General features: G+C 32.5%; 1 protein-coding gene across 2 annotated transcripts in view; it reads left to right on the top strand.

Moving 5' to 3' along the window:
• Positions 1-19,368, top strand: part of LOC114334512 (palmitoyltransferase ZDHHC8) — a 102,151-nt gene that overhangs the window by 4,871 nt on the left and 77,912 nt on the right. For both annotated transcript variants that reach the window (XM_028284563.2, XM_028284564.2), the window contains exon 3: positions 7,982-8,139. In XM_028284563.2, coding sequence (XP_028140364.1) covers positions 7,982-8,139 — 158 coding nt within the window. The remainder of the gene's footprint in view (positions 1-7,981; positions 8,140-19,368) is intronic.

Consider the following 19,368-nt stretch of genomic DNA (forward strand, 5'->3'; position numbering starts at 1 on the left):
AAGATTGATCTTATCAAATTTCTGTATAGTAATATTGATATGTTTGGATCAGCTCCCCAGTTACTGACACTTACAGTCTTCATGATATTCATTGCATTTTCCATTCTTCGTAATATGTAATTTGTGTGTTCTTTTCAATTTAATTTGGAGTCTAAAAATACGCCAAGAAATTTTATTGAAGTTTTATAAGGAATACTAGTATTATCAAATTGTAGATGGCTTTGAGGAACATATCGTTTTTTAGTAAACGTAACAATGGTTGATTTACTCTCTGATATTGTTAAGTTATTATCGGTAGCCCATTTTTTTATAATATTCAATGTCGACTTAAGGTAGTTATTACATCTATCTATTGACTTATTTTCTGCATATATCGCAACATCATCAGCGTACTGTAGGATTTTTATGTGTTGAGGAAGTTTAGTTTCTAAGTCAGCAGTATACAGTATATATAATATAGGACTTAGGATGCTACCCTGAGGTAGTCCCAAAGATGTGTATCGGGAGTTAGATTGATCTCCATTTAATCTAACGTGAACTGCTCGATTAATGTATTAAGTTAATGATGTTCCATGTTACTATCTCGGGTATTCCTATTTCCAACATTTTCGCGTATAGTATGTGAAGATTAACGTTGTCGTAAGCCCCTTTTATATCTAAGAACAAAGCACTAACTGCTTTCTTATAAGTAAAGGAACTATAAATGTCTATTAAAAAGTGGCAGAGGCTATCTTGTGTGGATTTACCTTTTCTAAAACCAAACTGACTTCTTGGTAATAGGTCGTTCTTTTCTAGCCAAAATTCCAGACGGTTTTTAATAAGTCTCTCATATGTTTTTAGTATACAGGAAGCCAGACCGATTGGACGGTAAGAATCCCAATTCTTTGATGATTTTCCTGGTTTTAAAACCGGGATAATAGTGTAAACGTGCCAATCGTCAGGAATCTTTATGCGGCGCATCCAAATTTCATTATATATATTTAGTAGTGCAGCCTTACCAATTCTTGAAAGATTTGATAGCATCGAGTAATGGATATTATCGGCACCTGGTGCTGAATTTGAGTTTTTCTTCAACGCAAAGTTTAGTTCAGTGGCAGAAAATGGTTTGACTAGGAAACGGATTGGTTCTGGATAGTCGTAAAGAGCATTTAGTTGTAAATCAGGAATTACTAATTCTGCAGACGGCGGTGTGATATTTTGATGGAACTCTTCTATCCACGAAGCTTCCGACAGAATAACAGGGACTTTGTTCTTTGTTTTTCTATTTTTTATTCGGTTAACTTTTGACCATACATCTTTAATAGGGACTGACCTATTTAGGGATCCGACATAATCTCTCCAGCTATTTCTTTTAGTTTGTTTAGTGATCTTCTTGACATGTGCATCATCTTTTTTATACTTAAGTAGGTTTTCATGGTTTGGATTTTCTTTGAATATACAAAAACTTTCCTGTCTTCTTCTGACTGCTTCTTCACATTCTAAATCCCACCAGTATTTTCCTCTGGAAGTCGGTTTTTTTATTTTAAATTTGGGGATGCAGTAGGATGCAGTTGTATTTATATTGTGCAAAATTTGTTCATAAGAATTTATATCTTTAAATTGAGAGAATACATCTTCCGAATACTGTTCATATAATTTCCAGTCGGCATTCTTTAAATTCCACTTTTGTGAATATGGATTATATGTATGAGTTGGTTGATCCTCTAACTCTACTCTTATAGGTGTATGGTCTGAACCAAATAGGTCTTGAAGTGTTTTCCAAGTGATCAGGTGGTTTAAGTCAGGAGTACAAATGGTCAGGTCTATTGCCGATTTCGAGAAGTTCCTAAAGAAAGTAGGAGAGCCATCATTTTTGAATATTAAATTATTATCGTCTATACAGTCCATCAAGATTTTACCTTTCATATCTGTTTGGTTGTCTAGGCCCCAGGCAATGTGGTGAGCATTAAGGTCACCTCCTATTATAAATGGTCTTTCTATAGATGTTATGAAATTGTTCCATTGTTGTAACAATAACTTGGTTCCTGGGGGAACATACATAGATATAAATGTGACAGTATATGACTTAAACTTTATTTTTATTGCTACTTTATTGACGTTTATTAAATCTACTTTCATGGTGACTTCCTCGTAATATAGGTTTGAATTTATTAAAATTGCTGAGCCACCGCCAACAGTTACTGAAAAGCGGTCGTCTCTGACAATATTGTACCCGTGAAAGTTATAATACTTTTCTGGTTTAAATCTAGTTTCTGATAATAATGCGATATCAACTTTCTGGTCTTCTAATAGGTGGATAAGGTTTTCTCTATTAGAGTTAGCCGATCTACAATTCCATTGACAAATTACCAATCTATTCATTATTATATAAGAGAGAACTTAAAACTGATTGAATTGAATTTACTAGAACTGATTTTTCTGGAATTTCAAAATTTTTGTGATTTATATTAGAGATAATACTTGTAACTATATTTGATATTAATTCTGTTAATTCTTTTGATGGTTCATGTATTTTAGATCCTTGTTCTGGATTAAATGTAGATTGATACGAAGAAGAGGTGATAATACCACCAGGTCTGTTGGACATGGGGTTTAGCTTTATTATTTTTTGATGTTCCATTGTTACTTGGTCTGGTGAGGAAGAGATAGGTCGTTTGTATTTTGGTGGTTTTATTATTGTATATCTATTTGAAACTGAAGGTAGAGCGAACTGATTGGAAGATGTTTGAGACGTGGACAATTGAGTAAAGGAATATGAAGAGGATGGTGCATTCATATTTGGAGTTTGATGAGAATTTATTGAGGAATTATTGGCTGCTATAGATGCATAAGTTATCTTAGGAAAGAGTTTAATTGTTTCCTTAAAAGATAAGCTGTTTTCAGACATATAATGTTTTATTTTCTTTTGGCGATCAAATTCTGGGCATATCTCCCATTCATTAGTGAAGTGTACACCTTCACAGGATAGACATTTTTTGTTAAACGATGATAAAGGACAAGAATCGGAAAGGTGAGATTCATGACACTTAAAACAGCGAGGATTACTTTTACACTGCTTACTCATGTGCCCATACCTATAGCAGTGGTAACAGATAATTACCTTTTGCTGGTATTTTTCAACAGTGTGCAAGACATGATTAATTACTACATACTTTGGTATATTCTGGCATTTAAAAGACACAATAACTGATTTTGTTGGATTAAATAATACTTTGTCATCTGCTACTATTTTTCTTGTTATTCGTTTCACATACTCAACCGAGAATTTGCAATGGTGATCAAATTCCTTTATTCTATTTTTAAGATATTCTTCCGATATATCTGAATCTATATCCCTTACTACACCTAGTTTAAACAATTGAAATTTTGGAATGTATGCGGTCAGATTTTTTTGAATAAGGAATTTGGAAGTAACTAAAGCATTTGCGCTACTATAATTTTTAAATGAGACCCTAACTCGGTTGCGTCCGATTGAGTCAATTTTTTTTATATAATTGTCAATTTCTGGATGCAACGTAAATAGGATCTCGCCTATTTTAACAGCGTTTAATTTTCCTGTAAAATTTAAACTGGAGTTTTCAATGAAAATGTAAAAAGGTCCTAAATCAATTTTTTCGTATAAATAAACAGGCCTGGTTTTTTCTGGTTGATCTGAGTTTACTAAAGTATTTTGTTTTTCATTAATATTGTTAAGATTAATACTACTACTTATCTTATTTTGAGGCTGGTTGGGTAGAAATCCATTTAAATCTTGTAAATCACAGCTACTATCCATCGAATTCTCAATATCAGGCGGTTCGCCTCCACTAGATGACTCCATAGAGGAGTTTTCAAGTAACGTTTAACTTATGAACACTTTCAAAATGTAAACTAAATAAGGAAAAGTTTAACAAAACTAAACAAACTAAATTAGAACGGTATAAATCAAATAATCCGCCAAAAATTAATATTTTTCGGAGAGATTTCCAAATTTAAATTAACTTTGACAATTATTTTGACGTATCTCTGGTTTCTATATTTAAAATATATTTTATGCATGTATTATATTAGACATTTTATACCATATAGAATATAGAGTATTTATAGCAAACTATATTAGTGTGCACAAAAATTAATATGTATTATTATGAGCACAAAATTAATAGTATATGGATTAATGTATTATTAGCACAAAATTAATAGTAAACATTTAAATAATTTCTTGTTTTTGCAAATCACACATAAAGCATACACATAAGACCTTCCCTGTGACGTCAGAGTGTACCATGTGACCTATAATCATATTTAACGCTTCCAGCCGATAAAGCTATTGTGCAAAATACTGCACGGATTGAAAGAAAATGTCTGTATAAGAATTGTTTAGTTGTTATAACAGTGGCGGCCGGTCGGGGTCGGCAGTGCCGACCCACACATTTATACATATAGATTTTCTCAGTGCTGTTTTTGTGACGGTACGCCGTACCGGCATCTCTTGGGACATAAAATAAAAAAACAACTAAATTATAGACAAATTCATGAATTTTTTCCTTGCTCCCAAACAGCTTTAAAACGCCCTTATTGAGGCTAAATTTAAAAAGTTTTTCCGGGGCCCCCCTTATGAACTCTCCCCAGACCCCCCGGAACATTGCGTACTGGAACCTCTATTGTTACAAAAACAGCACTGGATTTTCTTAATATTTTGTATCTGTAAAGTAAAAAACATCTCTCAGATAATACAGACTAAATTTTATTCACGGTTTTTAAAAGGATTTGATCAATCCGAGCGTTAAGTGATGCCTGCGCATAACAGACTTTTCAAAAAATGAATGATCCGAGCCATTCATCTGACTTTTCGGCTAGCCGTCCCCAACTCATCCGTAGCTTGACGATTTACACGTAAACCTCAATGAAATAACAAGTCGATGAGCAAGCGAACATACAATCTCTCCGTAGGCATTAAGCGGCAGGTACGGCACATGTAAATCTGCCGGTCGGTGTTTCATTTGGAAGCATCAGCAGAAATTGTCAAAAATAATCACGCCGTTTTACGTCGTTTAATTGATATTGTAATTTTTTTAAGTTGTCAGGAATTATCATTTAGTGGACACGATGGATCAAAGCATTTGTAATGTAAAGTGGACAAATTTGTAATGTAGTGGACACAATGGATCGAAGCATTTGTAAAAATCAAAGTAATTATAGAGAATTAATAAAATTGTTTTAGAAATATTTACTTTCTGATTCGAAGTGTATTCGTAATACAGAATGAACTAATGCATATAATCAAATAGTTACATTTTGAATAACGTTATTGAATCTGAGATTTAGAAAACCATTTGCTTGTCACTGGAAGTAGATGATTATCTACTTCTGATTATCATGTCATTCACAATAATTATCAATTATTGTTGTTCGATACGTGTTACGTGGTAATATTTATAAGAGGTTTTTATGTTTTAGAGACGTGAGTAAAAGCAATAAGGCAGAATATATTTTTGGTGTTTTAAAGAACAGATTAAAATTTTTTGATCTCAAAAATAAATTGGTAGGGCAAACTGGGGCAATCTTATGAAGGTGTTGCTGTGATGTGTGGTGAATTGAATGGTCTCCAGGCAAAAGTTAAAACTATTGCATCTTTGCAGCTTTATTTACTCACTATTATGCGCATATAATGAATTTAGTTTTGCATGATACGTGTAAAAAAATAAAGAATATCGTCTATTCTTGCCAGTTTAGCTCACCTAAACGGACTACTGCTTTAGAAAAAATTTGTTTCGAAAAAAAGCAAACAGTTTGTAGACGCGATGAAATTTTAAATCTCGGTTAGTTTTATCTAAGCAGATTGATTATCTCTGGTAGTTTTAGTATCTGTAGCAGATTTTCGTGAACAGCTTTTGAAAGTTTTTAACTTTATTATCGAAGGCGACGATTTTGAAAGTGACGATACCTCGATCCTTGAAGCAATCAGTTTGAGAACTTTATTAAATAATTACTCTTTTAATATTCTTTTAACTATTTTTAAGACAGAGTTTGCCCAAGATATTCATTGTTGTTCAAAATCAGTCAACTGACATTATTTATTCCAAAAATAGAATAAGAAAGCTGGTGCAAAATCTCAAGAGAGTTTTGTAATTATAGTAGTTTCCAATATATACGCAGTGACGTTTTGGATTCGCTTGATATTTCCGAACCATCCCAAAAAAGACAACGACATACATATCTCGAAAAACGAGTAGATAGGTATATCTTGAAATTTTGGATACCTGCTGTTATATGCAAATAGATATAGTATGGTATAGTTAGACCCAAACCCAGACATCCAAAGTGAAAGTTATCCTCCAACACCAAATTGTTCTATATGGTCCATATAATCAGAAATAATTTCAGAAAAAAGTCACACCATTCTGAGTGTCGGGTTTGGGGGGGAGAGGGGGGAGAAATTTGTAAATTCATAGTTTTTTACGTTTTTCGTCAATATTTCTAAAACTATGGAGTTTAGCATGAACAACCTTCTATACAAAATTGTTCTACATTAAATTTGAAATAAAAAGGCCCTATGCATAACCCTTCTAAAATGAATGGTTCCGAAGTTACGGAGGTAGTATAGTATAATTGGTCCAAAAAAAGGCCTAACCCAGACATCCAAAGTAAAAGTTTTCCTTCAACACCAAATTGTTCTATATGGTCCACATATTGTTTAGTAAAAAGTTTCATCATTTTGAGCTTCCGATTTGGGAGGAAAATGGGGGAGAAGTCGGTAAATTAGTAGTTTCTTTATGTTTTTCGTCAATATTTCTAAAACTATGCTTTAGCGTAAAGAATGTTCTATAGAAAAATGTTCTACATGAAATTTAAAACAAAAAAGGTTCTATAGATAATTGTTATAAAATCAACGGTTCCAGAGTTACGGAGGGTGAAAAGTGGAGGTTTTCGATACTTTTTATAGTTACCGAGTTCACCCCCCTCTCCCCCCCAAACCCGACGCTCAAAATGGTGTGACTTTTTTCTGAACATCTTGTGGACCATATAGAACAATTTGGTGTTGGAGGATAACTTTCACTTTGGATGTCTGGGCTTTTGGTATAGTTATACCATACATTGCCCAAAAAATATAAAAAGTATCGAAAACCTCGACTTTTCACCCTTCGTAACTCTGGAACCGTTGATGTTATAACAATTATGTATACAAGATTTTTTGTTTTATATTTTATGTAGAACATTTTTGTATATAACATTGTTTACGCTAAAGCATAGTTTTAGAAATATTGACGAAAAACGTAAAAAAACTACTAATTTACCGACTTCTGCTCCCATCTGCCCCCCAAACCGAACGCTCAAAATGGTGTAACTTTTTACTGAACAATATGTGGACCATACAGAACAATTTGGTGTTGAAGGAAAACTTTTACTTTGGATGTTTGGGTTAGGCCTTTTTTTGGACCAGTTATACTATACTACCTCCGTAACTTTGGAACCATGCATTTTAAAAAGATTATGCATAGGGCCTTTTTTATTTCAAATTTAATGTAGAATAATTTTGTATAGAGGGTTGCTCATGCTAAACCGCATAGTTTTAGAAATATTGACGAAAAACTTAAAAAACTACGAATTTACCGATTTCTCCCCCCTCTCCCCCCCAAACCCGTCGCTCAAAATGGTGTGACTTTTTTCTGGACATTGTGTGGACCATATAGAACAATTTGGTGTTGAAGGATAACTTTCAATTTGGATGTCTGGCTGGGTTATGTCATCTTTTGGATCAACTATACTATACTAATACTCATTTTTCGAATTTTGAAGATTTGCAAATTTTTACCTCTTTGACGATTCAAAATATAAAAGTTACCTTCGCCAAAGAATATCCAAGATATTTATTATTATAAGTTAGGTTCTTAAAAATTATGCCGATCCAAATATTTTCAGAAAGTGGGATTATTTATTAAAAATACTAAAATTATTATTTCTGTGTACTTACTTAACTTTTTTCATATTTTTGTTACAGCACCTCCTGACGAAGATAGAGAAGATGATTTTAGAGCACCTCTCTATAAAAATGTTGACATTAATGGTATTACAGTTAGAATGAAATGGTGTGTTACATGTAAATTTTACAGACCACCAAGGTGTTCCCATTGTAGTGTGTGTAATCACTGCATAGAGGTAAGTTTTTGGTTTTTTGTGTTTATTTTGCAAATAATTATATGCTACACTTATACAGGGTGTTTCATTCATGAATAATTGGAAATATTTTAACTGTAGATTCCTGGGCACCAAATATTAAGGTTTAACCCAAATCACCTAAGGGAGCAGTTCTTTGAAGATGGGGTATTAGTTATTTTAAATACCTGTAAAACGCTTGTACATATTTAGAAAACTGAAAACTGGTACGTCTATTTATCTTCCAAAAATAAATCGATTCCATAAATTGCGAATTTGTAGTACCTGTCATAGGTATCTGCTTTGGGTAGGGCAATGGTTATAACTTTTTTTGCCTTTAACTTTTAAGTATTTTTGACATTGGATTATTAAATTTTGAGGTATTCTATTACTAAAAGGTACTCTTGCTTTGAGTTGGTAGAATACACCGTTTTCTAGAAAAACCGATTTGAAAATATTTTAACTGTAGATTCCTGGGCACCAAATATTAAGGTTTAACCCAAATCACCTAAGGGAGCAGTTCTTTGAAGATGTGGTATTAGTTATTTTAAATACCTATAAAACGCTTGTACATATTTAGAAAACTGAAAACTGGTACATCTATTTATCTTCCAAAAATAAATCGATTCCATAAATTGCGAATTTGTTGTACCTGTCATAGGTATCTTCTTTGGGTAGGGCAATGGTTATAACTTTTTTTGCCTTTAACTTTTAAGTATTTTTGACATTGGATTATTAAATTGTGAGGTATTCTAGTACTAAAAGGTACTCTTGCTTTGAGTTGGTAGAATACACCGTTTTCTAGAAAAACCGATTTGAAATTTTTTTGTTTTTTTGAATTCAATCATTTGAAACAAATTAAAAAAAAACTGTGTATTTTATTGACTTAAAACAAGAGTAACTTTTAGTGCTAGAATACCGCATAATTTAATAATCTAGTGTCAAAAATTAAAGACAAAAAATAATGTGATCAAATAACTGTTTACCTAACCAAAACAGACGCATATGACCGGTGCTAGAAATTCGCAAATGATGAAATCAATTCTCTGGGAGATAAATAAACGTACCAGTTATCGTTTTTCTAAACAGTTTCATTTAAGTTAGAAAACAGTGTATCCTACCGACTTAAAACAAGAGTACCTTTTGGTACTAGAATACCTCAGAGTTTAAGGGGCTATCCTAGTGTAAAAGTACGAAATTCAGATACTTTTTTGGGAATTTCTAAAATAAAAGTACTGTACCAATTGTTTTGAAAATTTGCATGAGCATGTATTATAAAAAGAAGTATATGTGCATGTGAAACAATTCTCATAAAAAATATTAAAAATTAAATCATTTATGCTCCATCTATTGGCATCGTGAAAATAAAAACATAGCTCCACTGCTGCAGTGATTGGGACTGGGACTAATAGAGATCCTGAAACATAAAATTTCAAAGTTATTACTGAAATATAAGTTATTTTCTGTACCATCAACTAGGGGCGTTTTGATCGCATAAAAAATGTCAATTTGGGGGTTTTTGAAACTAAAAATGTTTTAGCTAATTTAAAAAAAATTTCAACACTTCGTCATTTTATCAAATTTTATTATTTTTCAAAAATCCTAGTTGATGGTATAGGAAATAACTTATATTTCAATAATCACTTTGAAACTGTATGTTTCGGGATCTCTATTAGTCCCAATCACTGCAGCAGTGGAGCTATGGTTCTTGACATGAGGATTTTTCAGTGCGTCACAAATGATAAAAAAAAAGTTCGTGATAATATACATTTATAACATTTATTCTAACATGACATTTTAGTTAAATCTGACAGTTGTCAAATTTTACAATTGTGCATAAAAACAAATCAATTGTCTTCATTGCATTTATAAAATGCTATTTTCTTTGATTTGTATAGTCTTATAAATTGTACAGATTATATTCGTAGATATATTATATAATTAGTAAATAATTTTTTTTCTATTATAGCGCCATCTATCGACAACTAGAATAATTATCAAAGTAATCACCGACGTGCCTTTTTTCTGTCATATACAATTTAATGCGTTAGAAAGAAATCGAAAAACTGTGATGCACTGAAAAATGCTCATGAGAAAAAGCATATGTTTTTTTTCACAGTGCCAGTAGATCGCGCATAAATCGATTAATTTTCAATATTTTTTGATGAAAATTGTTTTACATATACAGTAGACTCGCGATTATCCGAGTCTCGGTCATCCGAGCCCCTCGATTAACCGAGGCAAAAGTCATAACAGGTGAGTTACAATTTTCAACCTTGGCGCAACATCACCGGCTCAAAATAAAAAAAAAAGAATAAAGCTTATGCAAAATCAAAGACTATTTTAAAAAGTAATATTGACAAGGTAAATGTTTTTATCTTTTATAGACAGTACTGTATTAATTTTGTCATTAAAATATCCACAATTATGATTATTTACGTGTTTTTCTATCAATATAACCAATCTCAGTGGTGTTAACCGAGTTTTTCCGTATCCGAGGTAGCCACGGTCCCAGTTACCTCGGATAATCGCGAGTCTACTGTTAGTCCTGTCGCCAGGGGGGGTACAACGGCCTCGTTAATTCAGATGGACTTACCCAAATTTTTTTTATGTATTTTGACCCGTACAACACGAATTTTTTGGGTAACAGTTGATCCGGATGTCGATAAGATTGTTATAGACCAAGAACTTGAGGAATCAAATAACAGCGATTTTTGGCAAAACAAAACAATATTTTGTATTTTTTGGGTCATTTTAAGCAAAAAATATTTCTACAAGTTTTTTAGTAGGATGCACAGTTTTCGAGATAAACGCGGTTGAACTTTCAAAAAATCGAAAAACTGCAATTTTTAAACCCGAATAACTTTTGATTAAAAAATAAAATAGCAATTCTGCTTAGCGCCTTTGAAAGTTCAAGTCAAATTATGTCGGTTTTGATTATTTGCATTGCTAAAAATTTATTGTGTTATTGCTAAACAAAGCTACAAACAACTAGTGCGTGAGTGATGTTTCTATGATTTCTCATTTAAAATCGAACGAGTAGGTAGAATAGGTACTAGTGCAATCAAGACTATTTCTACGTTACATGCGTTAAAACGCATGTAAAAGCACGGGAAACCCTACGTGTTTATAGCTTTGTTAAACAATAAAAAAATAAATTTTTACCAATGCAAATAATCAAAACCGATATAATTTGACTTAAACTTTCAAATGCGGTAAGCAGACTTGCTATTTTATTTTTTAATCAAAAGTTATTCGGGTTCAAAAATTGCAATTTTTCGATTTTTTTAAAGTTCAACCGCGTTTATCTCGAAAACTGTGCATCCTACGAAAAAACTTGTAGAAATATTTTTTACTTAAAATGGCCCAAAAAATACAAAATATTGTTTTGTTTTGCCAAAAATCGCTGTTATTTGATTCCTCAAGTTCTTGGTCTATAACAATCTTATCGACATCCGGATCAACTGTTACCCAAAAAATTCGTGTTCTACGGGTCAAAATACATAAAAAAAACTTGAGTAAGTCCATCTGAATTAACGAGGCCGTTGTACCCCCCCTGGCGACAGGACTATGTACTTCTTTTTATAATAAATGCTCATGCAAATTTTCATGCTACAGTACTTTTTATTTTAAAAATTCACAAAAAAAAGTTTATGAATTTCGCACTTTTACACTAGGATAGCCCCTTAATAATCCAGTGTCAAAAATACTTACAAGTTAAAGACAAAAAAGTTATGCGATCAAATAACTGTTTTCCTACCCAAAACAGATGACCGGTACTAAAAATTCGCAATTTGTGGAATCGATTTATCTCTGGAAGATAAATATCCATCCGTTCCATCCGTTTTTGTTATTTTTGTATACTTTATTCAGTTATTCATATGAACATAACAATATAAAATTGAGGTTTGAACCATATTAATATAATAATATAATATTTTAAAGTAAAAGATACTAGTAATAAGCTTCAAATTGACATTCCTAATCTGAGAAAACTTACAGTTTCTACTCGATTAGATAATAATGATGGCAATTCATTTACAGTCAATGATAAAAAAGAAGTGAAAATTTGAAAAATTCTTTTTTTTAATCATATTTTTTCAAAAATATGCATTCTAAACTGCTGAAATAAAGAAAATCTTATATAGTATGGTATAACTAGACCCAAACCCAGACATCCAAAGTGCAAGTTATCCTCCAACACCAAATTGTTCTATATGGTCCACATAATGTCCAGAAAAATGAGTTTTCTGTATTAAGGGCTCAATGTAAACGCTTAAAACAACAATGTTATCGTGATTACATTGCATTAACTGAATCATCTCTCAGGGATAATATTAGAAATTTTTGGAAATTTGTTAGTAATAAAAATAGCAAACCTAATATACCATCAGTTGTACACTATAATAATATCACTGGTTCTAGTGGTACAGAAATTGTTAATTTGTTTGCTGAATACTTTTCAAAAACTTGTAGTGATAGAGATTGTGATTTGCAGGATAATATTTTAGATTCTGGTGACATCAACTTATCACAATTTACTATATCTCAATTTGTCATTTCTATTTCGTCTATATATGAAAACTTTCCATTTTGGATAGCAACAAGGGGCCAGGTCCAGATGGTCTTCCACCTTCTTTTCTTAAACACTTAAGCTTTTTACTTTCGAGACCTCTTTTTCACATTTTTAACCTGTCATTAAAGACCGGGATGTTCCCAGACTACTGGAAAACTAGCTTTATTACCCCAATACTAAAATCTGGAGATAAGTCTCAAGTGAACAATTATCGTCCGATTAGCATTCTGAGTTGTATTCCCAAAGTTTTTGAGAGTCTTGTTTGTGACTATTTGTCAGCAAGTTTAAAATGCTGTTTTATCGACCATCAATTTGGATTTCTCTCTAGCCGCTCCACTGAACTTAATTTATTGTCATTTACCGACTTCCTTGTGGAATCTCTTGAAGGTGGCTTCCAGGTTCATGCTGTATACACAGACTTTACAAAGGCGTTTGACCGGGTAAATCACAAGATTTTAATCAATAAGTTGAGGGGTCTGGGTATCCAGGGTGAACTTTTAGAATGGTTGTTATCCTACCTATCTGAAAGAATACAAATAGTGCGTGTTCAGGGTTTTCAATCGTTTGAAATTAAGGTACCTTCGGGAGTGCCACAAGGGTCACACCTTGGACCCCTTCTATTCAATATCTATGTTAATGATATTGCCTCCTGTTTCCACTTTGCTTTTTTCCTAATGTTTGCTGACGATTTAAAATTATATTTGAAAATCGAGAATGATGGTGACTGTCAAAAATTACAATCTGACTTGGATCGGTTGAGCTATTGGTGTGATAACAACGGAATGGAACTTAATGTTAAAAAGTGTCACTTCTGCAAATCATGTCTATACTATTAAGGATTGTCCTTTAGACTCTGTATCTCAGATAAAAGACCTAGGTGTTGTGCTCGATTCCAGCTTATCCTACATCCCCCATATCTCATCTATTGTCTCAAAATCACTTCAACTTTTAGGGTTTATCAAACGTTGTGCAAAAGACTTTCTAAATATCCCATCCATAAAAGTATTGTATTGTTCACTTGTGAGACCTCACCTAGATTACTGTTCATGTGTTTGGTCTCCACACTATAACACCCATATTCTAGCTATTGAGAGAGTTCAGCACAAGTTCTTAAGATTTGTTGCATTTAAACAAAATCAGAGGGTTGATGAAATTAACTATTCTAATATAGAAAAGTCACTCAACATAACCTCTCTCCAAATCCGACGCATGCATAAGGATCTCACAATGTTTTATAATATACTACACTCCAATAATTTTAGTCCTCAACTATTGGAGAAAATTAGCCTCCATGTTCCCAGTAGACAAACGAGGCTAATTCAACCTTTTTACATTAGACCGCATCGCACTAACTACGGACACAACTCCTTCATGTCCAGAACACCTAGATTTGCTAACCAATATTCGGAAGGTTTAGATTGTTACAGTTTTCCAAATAAATTTAAAGCTCAGCTTAAAAACTGTGCGTGATAACTTGATATCCTTGCGTTTTGTACATTTTTTGTTAATGTTTGTTATTTATTTAATGTTCCTAGTTTGTATGATTAAAGTTTTTAAATTTACTTTAGGTTAGGTTATAAATCTCCTGTGATTAATGTTTATACTGTATTTTAATTGGGTGATTGCCCGTTGATAAATAAATAATAAAAAAGTCACACCATTTTGAGCGTCGGGTTTGGGGGGAGAGGGGGAAGAAATCCGTTAATTCGTAGTTTTTTACGTTTCTCGTCAATGTTTCTAAGACTATCATTATCTTCAACCCCACTCGAAAGGATTCTTCCTCTCATTCAGCCACTGCTATACCTGGTGGTAGGTTCTGAATGAATGCTGGCTGGAAGCTGCTGACGTGGGGGGTAGTGCAACTAACTTGAGCAATAATAATGTATAGGCTGCTTCAAGGGCTTATCACTAACATACCATCGGCCAGTGAAATAGCAAATTTTATTTACAAAACACAATCCTGTTAAGGATTGAATCCTAACCTAATCCTGTTAAAGAAAATTTCTTTTATCAGTAATAATATTATAAATTGCCCAATAAATATAAAAAGTATCGAAAACCTCCACTTTTCACCCTCCATAACTCTGGAACCGTTGATTTTATAACAATTATGTATCCTACTTTTTTTGTTTGAAATTGTATGTAGAATATTTTTGTAAAGAACATCGTTTACGCTAAATCATAGTTTTAGAAATATTGACGAAAAACTTAAAAAAACTACTAATTCATTGACTTCTCCCCCATCTCCCCCTAAACCGGACGCTCAAAATGGTGTAACTATTTACTGAACAATATGTGGACCATATAGAACAATTTGGTGTTGAATTTGGTGTTGAAGGAAAACTTTTACTTTGGATGTCTGGGAATTATTGCTTTTTTTGGACCAATTATACTATACTACCTCCGTAACATTGAAACCGTTCATTTTAGAAGGAATGTGCTTAGGGCCATTTTTATTTCAAATTTAATGTATAACATTTTTGTATAGAAGGTTGTTCATGCCAAACCGCATAGTTTTAGAAATTTGACGAAAAACGTAAAAAACTACGAATTTACCGATTTCTCCCCCCTCTCCTCCCCAAACCCGACACTCAAAATGGTGTGACTTTTTTCTGAACATTATGTGGACCATATAGAACAATTTGGTGTTGAAGAATAACTTTCACTTTGGATGTCTGGGTTGACTTTTTTTTGGATCAACTGATCTAAAAATTTTCGTCTTAGTGGAAATGGCGTATGTTTTATTTTTCACTCTTTCCTAAAAAAATCGAAAGGGTTCTCTTATTTTTTCATAACTTGCTTAATTTTGATGCTATTAACTTCTTCTGTAGCTCATTTGTGATAGGTATTTCTGAGTAATTTGACAACCTTTTAGTAAGTATATTTTATAAAATGCATCGTTTCCAGTTACTGCAGCTTGAATACTTAGATTTGAGTACTTGTTGAAAAAAATATACATTCGATTACCTATATCTATCTATCTATCAGCCTTGTAATATCCAATATTGGACATAGGCCTCCCCTTCGCTCCTCCATCTTTCTCTATCCTGAGCTATGTGCATCCATTTTGAGCCGGCTTGGTGTTTTAGGTCATCTATACATCTCATCTGTGGTCCGATTACCTATAACTCACTGTAAATGAATATTAAAAGGTTTTAAGTAAGTAAGGAATTTATTCGATTTTTTATTATTTCCAATTTTGGTAATGATAACTTTTTTGTAAAAACATAGTTTTGAGTTATTTATGAAAAACCGCTTTAAACCATGCATTTTTTTCACGAAAAATTAAAAATCTTTGATCTTTAATAACTCAAAAAGAATTATTTTTTTTAATAACTATGTAACTTTTGCGTATAATTTGTCTCTCGATCGATTTATGGGGTTATTTTTAATAAAATAATTTTCACCCCCGAGAAGGGGTAGCTTCCAGCCCCCAGGGTAATAGCGCAAGCTAGAGGTATCTTCTAATTGTTCACCAATTTTCATGAAAATTAATGGAGGTTTCACGAAATCGGAGGTGAAAACCTTCAGTGACTGCACTAATTATTAAGGTTTATTAGGATATTTGTAAGAAACTATATTATATGTTTAAATGTGTTATAATAGACCTAATTTCAGATTTAAACAAGCTGAAAATGCGAGCATTATCATAACGAAAACTTTGTTTATTTACGTATTTTAATTCATAATATGAAAAATTGCTATTATGAAAAGTTGTTTAGAATTAAAAATTATGTTTTAATGTGCAATTATATCATTCTAATTTAAATGTGAACTATAAAGGTACTTTATCTACTCTATGTCATATTATGTATAAGTTTTTAGTTTGTGAAAACTTAGTCATTATAGATAGCAGTGCGTGAAGGATTTAAAGTGTGTGTGAAGTAACAATGTATTTTAAATGGGATTTACTTTTTCGCACTGTTTTTAACTTTCGCGTTGTCATGGTGACAATCCTTAACTTTCGCGTTGTCATGGTGATGACAATATGAGCAATGAATTACAACAAAAGTTTTGACAGTTTTGTGGTTTGAAAGTAGTTAGAATTTTTAAATGTCAAAGTTCTAAAAATTGTAGAATAGAAATGAATTCCAGTGACGAAGAGTTACAGCTTTTTTTATTTGACAGCTTTTTTTATTTGTTTATCGTAGATAAAATATTGTATGAAACTGTGTACTTTTTGCGAACTTACGCGATTTATAGCGTGCGTTCTAAAAATCGCGTGCGTTTGCAAAAAGCATACTTCACGAACTGTTTCATAAATAACTATTAATCTTGATCGAAATTCATATTTTTGATATACCACGTATAAAATTAATAAAATTTGATATATGATGGTTGCATCATAAATCTTAGACCACGAAGAGCTTTTTATGAAGAATAACTTTTCGTCGTCAAATTAAAAATAAAAGAATTATAAATGAAAATGTTGTTGGTATCCATAATTTGAAAAAAATCTTCAAATATTTTTTTCCATTAGAAGGATGTAATTGCACATATCAGACCATAATTTTTTATTCCAAACAACATTTCATATAGTCAGTTCGTGCTAAACTCAGACACAACTGGCTAGTGATTTTAGTCAGTAATTTTACCAATTTGGCAAAAATAATAATTACTAAATAGTTAATAATTACTAAATAATTAGTAATCTTGCCAATTTTGGTAAAAAACAAAAAACAAACCTAAAATCACTAGCCAGTTGTGTCTGAGTTTAGCGAACCGACTATAATAACAATTTTCATTTCATAACAAATGGAACAGTCCATTTATCATTACTCCCATTAAAAGGGAGGCCGTATATTCGTACTCGTATTCGTACTCGTACTCGTTTTTAAAATTGTTAATAGATTATTGCTTTCAAAATATTTATACTCAAATTGTATTTTTGAACATCGTATTTATTTTATATAATAATTAAATTCACTATCAAATGTCCTTGATATTTTATTAATACTTTATGGTAGGGGAGCAAAGTATGCTAAATGTGCAGTCACTCGAGCGTTATTGGGTTGTTAAGAGTAGGTCCTAAAACCAAAAAAAGTTAAGTAAAGTTTTCCATTTTAGTGGGCGCTTGCCATTTTTTAATTTAATTTTCCATTTCCAACAATCGTTTTTTCCGATTATAACGCCATCTGTGCATAATTCGAAAAAATGTTTCGAATAAAAGTTACCTATTTTTTTGTAAGAAATCCAAATCTGCAATAAAAAAATGGGGGCTCCTATTTAAGATTTTAAAGTAACCCCCCACCTCACCTCCGTGGGGGGTCGTGTTTGATGCCATTAGATAGATTTTTCAAAAATATTAAATAAGTGTATTTTACAGTTTTTCGATCTGATGTTCCTTTCGCGAAATATCGCGGGATTCGTATTTAAAATATTAAATTTACCCCCACCCCTCTCCGCGGGAAGTCGTGTTTGGTATCATTCGATAGATTTTTAAAAAATATTAAGAACATATTTTTTAGTTTTTCGATCTGTCATTCATTTCGCGAAATATTTGCATTTTTCTTGTGAAACTTTGGGACTCACCCATTTCCTTACGCCCTGCTCAAATCGTCAGATTTTTGAAATATACACTCTTTTGCATGTACTTAACTTACCTTATCTTAATCTGACAATTTCGAGTATTTTTAAGGATAGATTTTTTTTTCGGGCCTCCCTTAACGAACTCCCCTGTGTTAAGAGCCAATATATGGTAGAGGTACATCTGCAGGGTACCAGGTTTCTCCCCATATGATAATCTGACGCGCTCGAGTAACTGCAAAAATCCCCGCTTGGGCTCCCCTACCATTATTTAAAATTTAGTTTGACATTCACGAAGTGTCAAACACAAACAATGTAAATAACATATGCTTTGCTTAACAAATTCAGATTAAAAAACTAGCCTACTTACTAGTAACGATTTCAGCTGACGTTTAGTGTGTCGGCAGAAAATAAAAGGATTGTGACGTCACATTTTAGACTTTGAGGTCGATTATCTCGAAGACGGTTAGAGATATCGAAATGCCGTTTTCAGATTTGGATTTAGAAGACAAAACTACATACGAATCAATCGATAAATCTGCTCTAAGTATTGCAGGAGCGGCAATGCAATAACACACAGATTTTGCGAATTTATAAACGAAAAGTTTTCGTTGAAAATTACGCAACGTGGGTTTTAATGCGATCGCGTCTATATTGTCATCATCATCATAAGTGGCTCGATAATCCGTTGTGGATTTTGGCCTTCTCGCAAAGAAGTCGCTACTCCTGTCGATTCCTAGCATCTTCTGACCCTTAGAATCTTTAGGTCTTCTTCCACATCATCAATCCATCTTCTTCGTGGTCGTCATCTACTTCTTGTGCCCTCTGGTTTTGAAAAAGTTAATCTCTTCGTGTATTCGTGATCTGACATCTTGGCAATATATCCAGCCCATTTAAGTCTCTGCATTTTAACGAATTTCACAATATCTGGATCGGTGTTTAATTGATATATGTAGTTCAAAGTTGCATCTTCGACGCCATAGCCCATTTTCATTTACGGCCCCGAAAATCTTTAGAAGAATTTTTTTTCTCAAAAATACCAACACGTTGAAAGAAGCCTTTCATCCTGTTGAGATAAAGGCGCGTTTTCACGGTACACTTTGGATGATCATCCCGGATGAATCATCCAA

Source organism: Diabrotica virgifera, chromosome 2, assembly GCF_917563875.1.
Source record: "Diabrotica virgifera virgifera chromosome 2, PGI_DIABVI_V3a".
NCBI lineage: Eukaryota > Metazoa > Arthropoda > Insecta > Coleoptera > Chrysomelidae > Diabrotica > Diabrotica virgifera.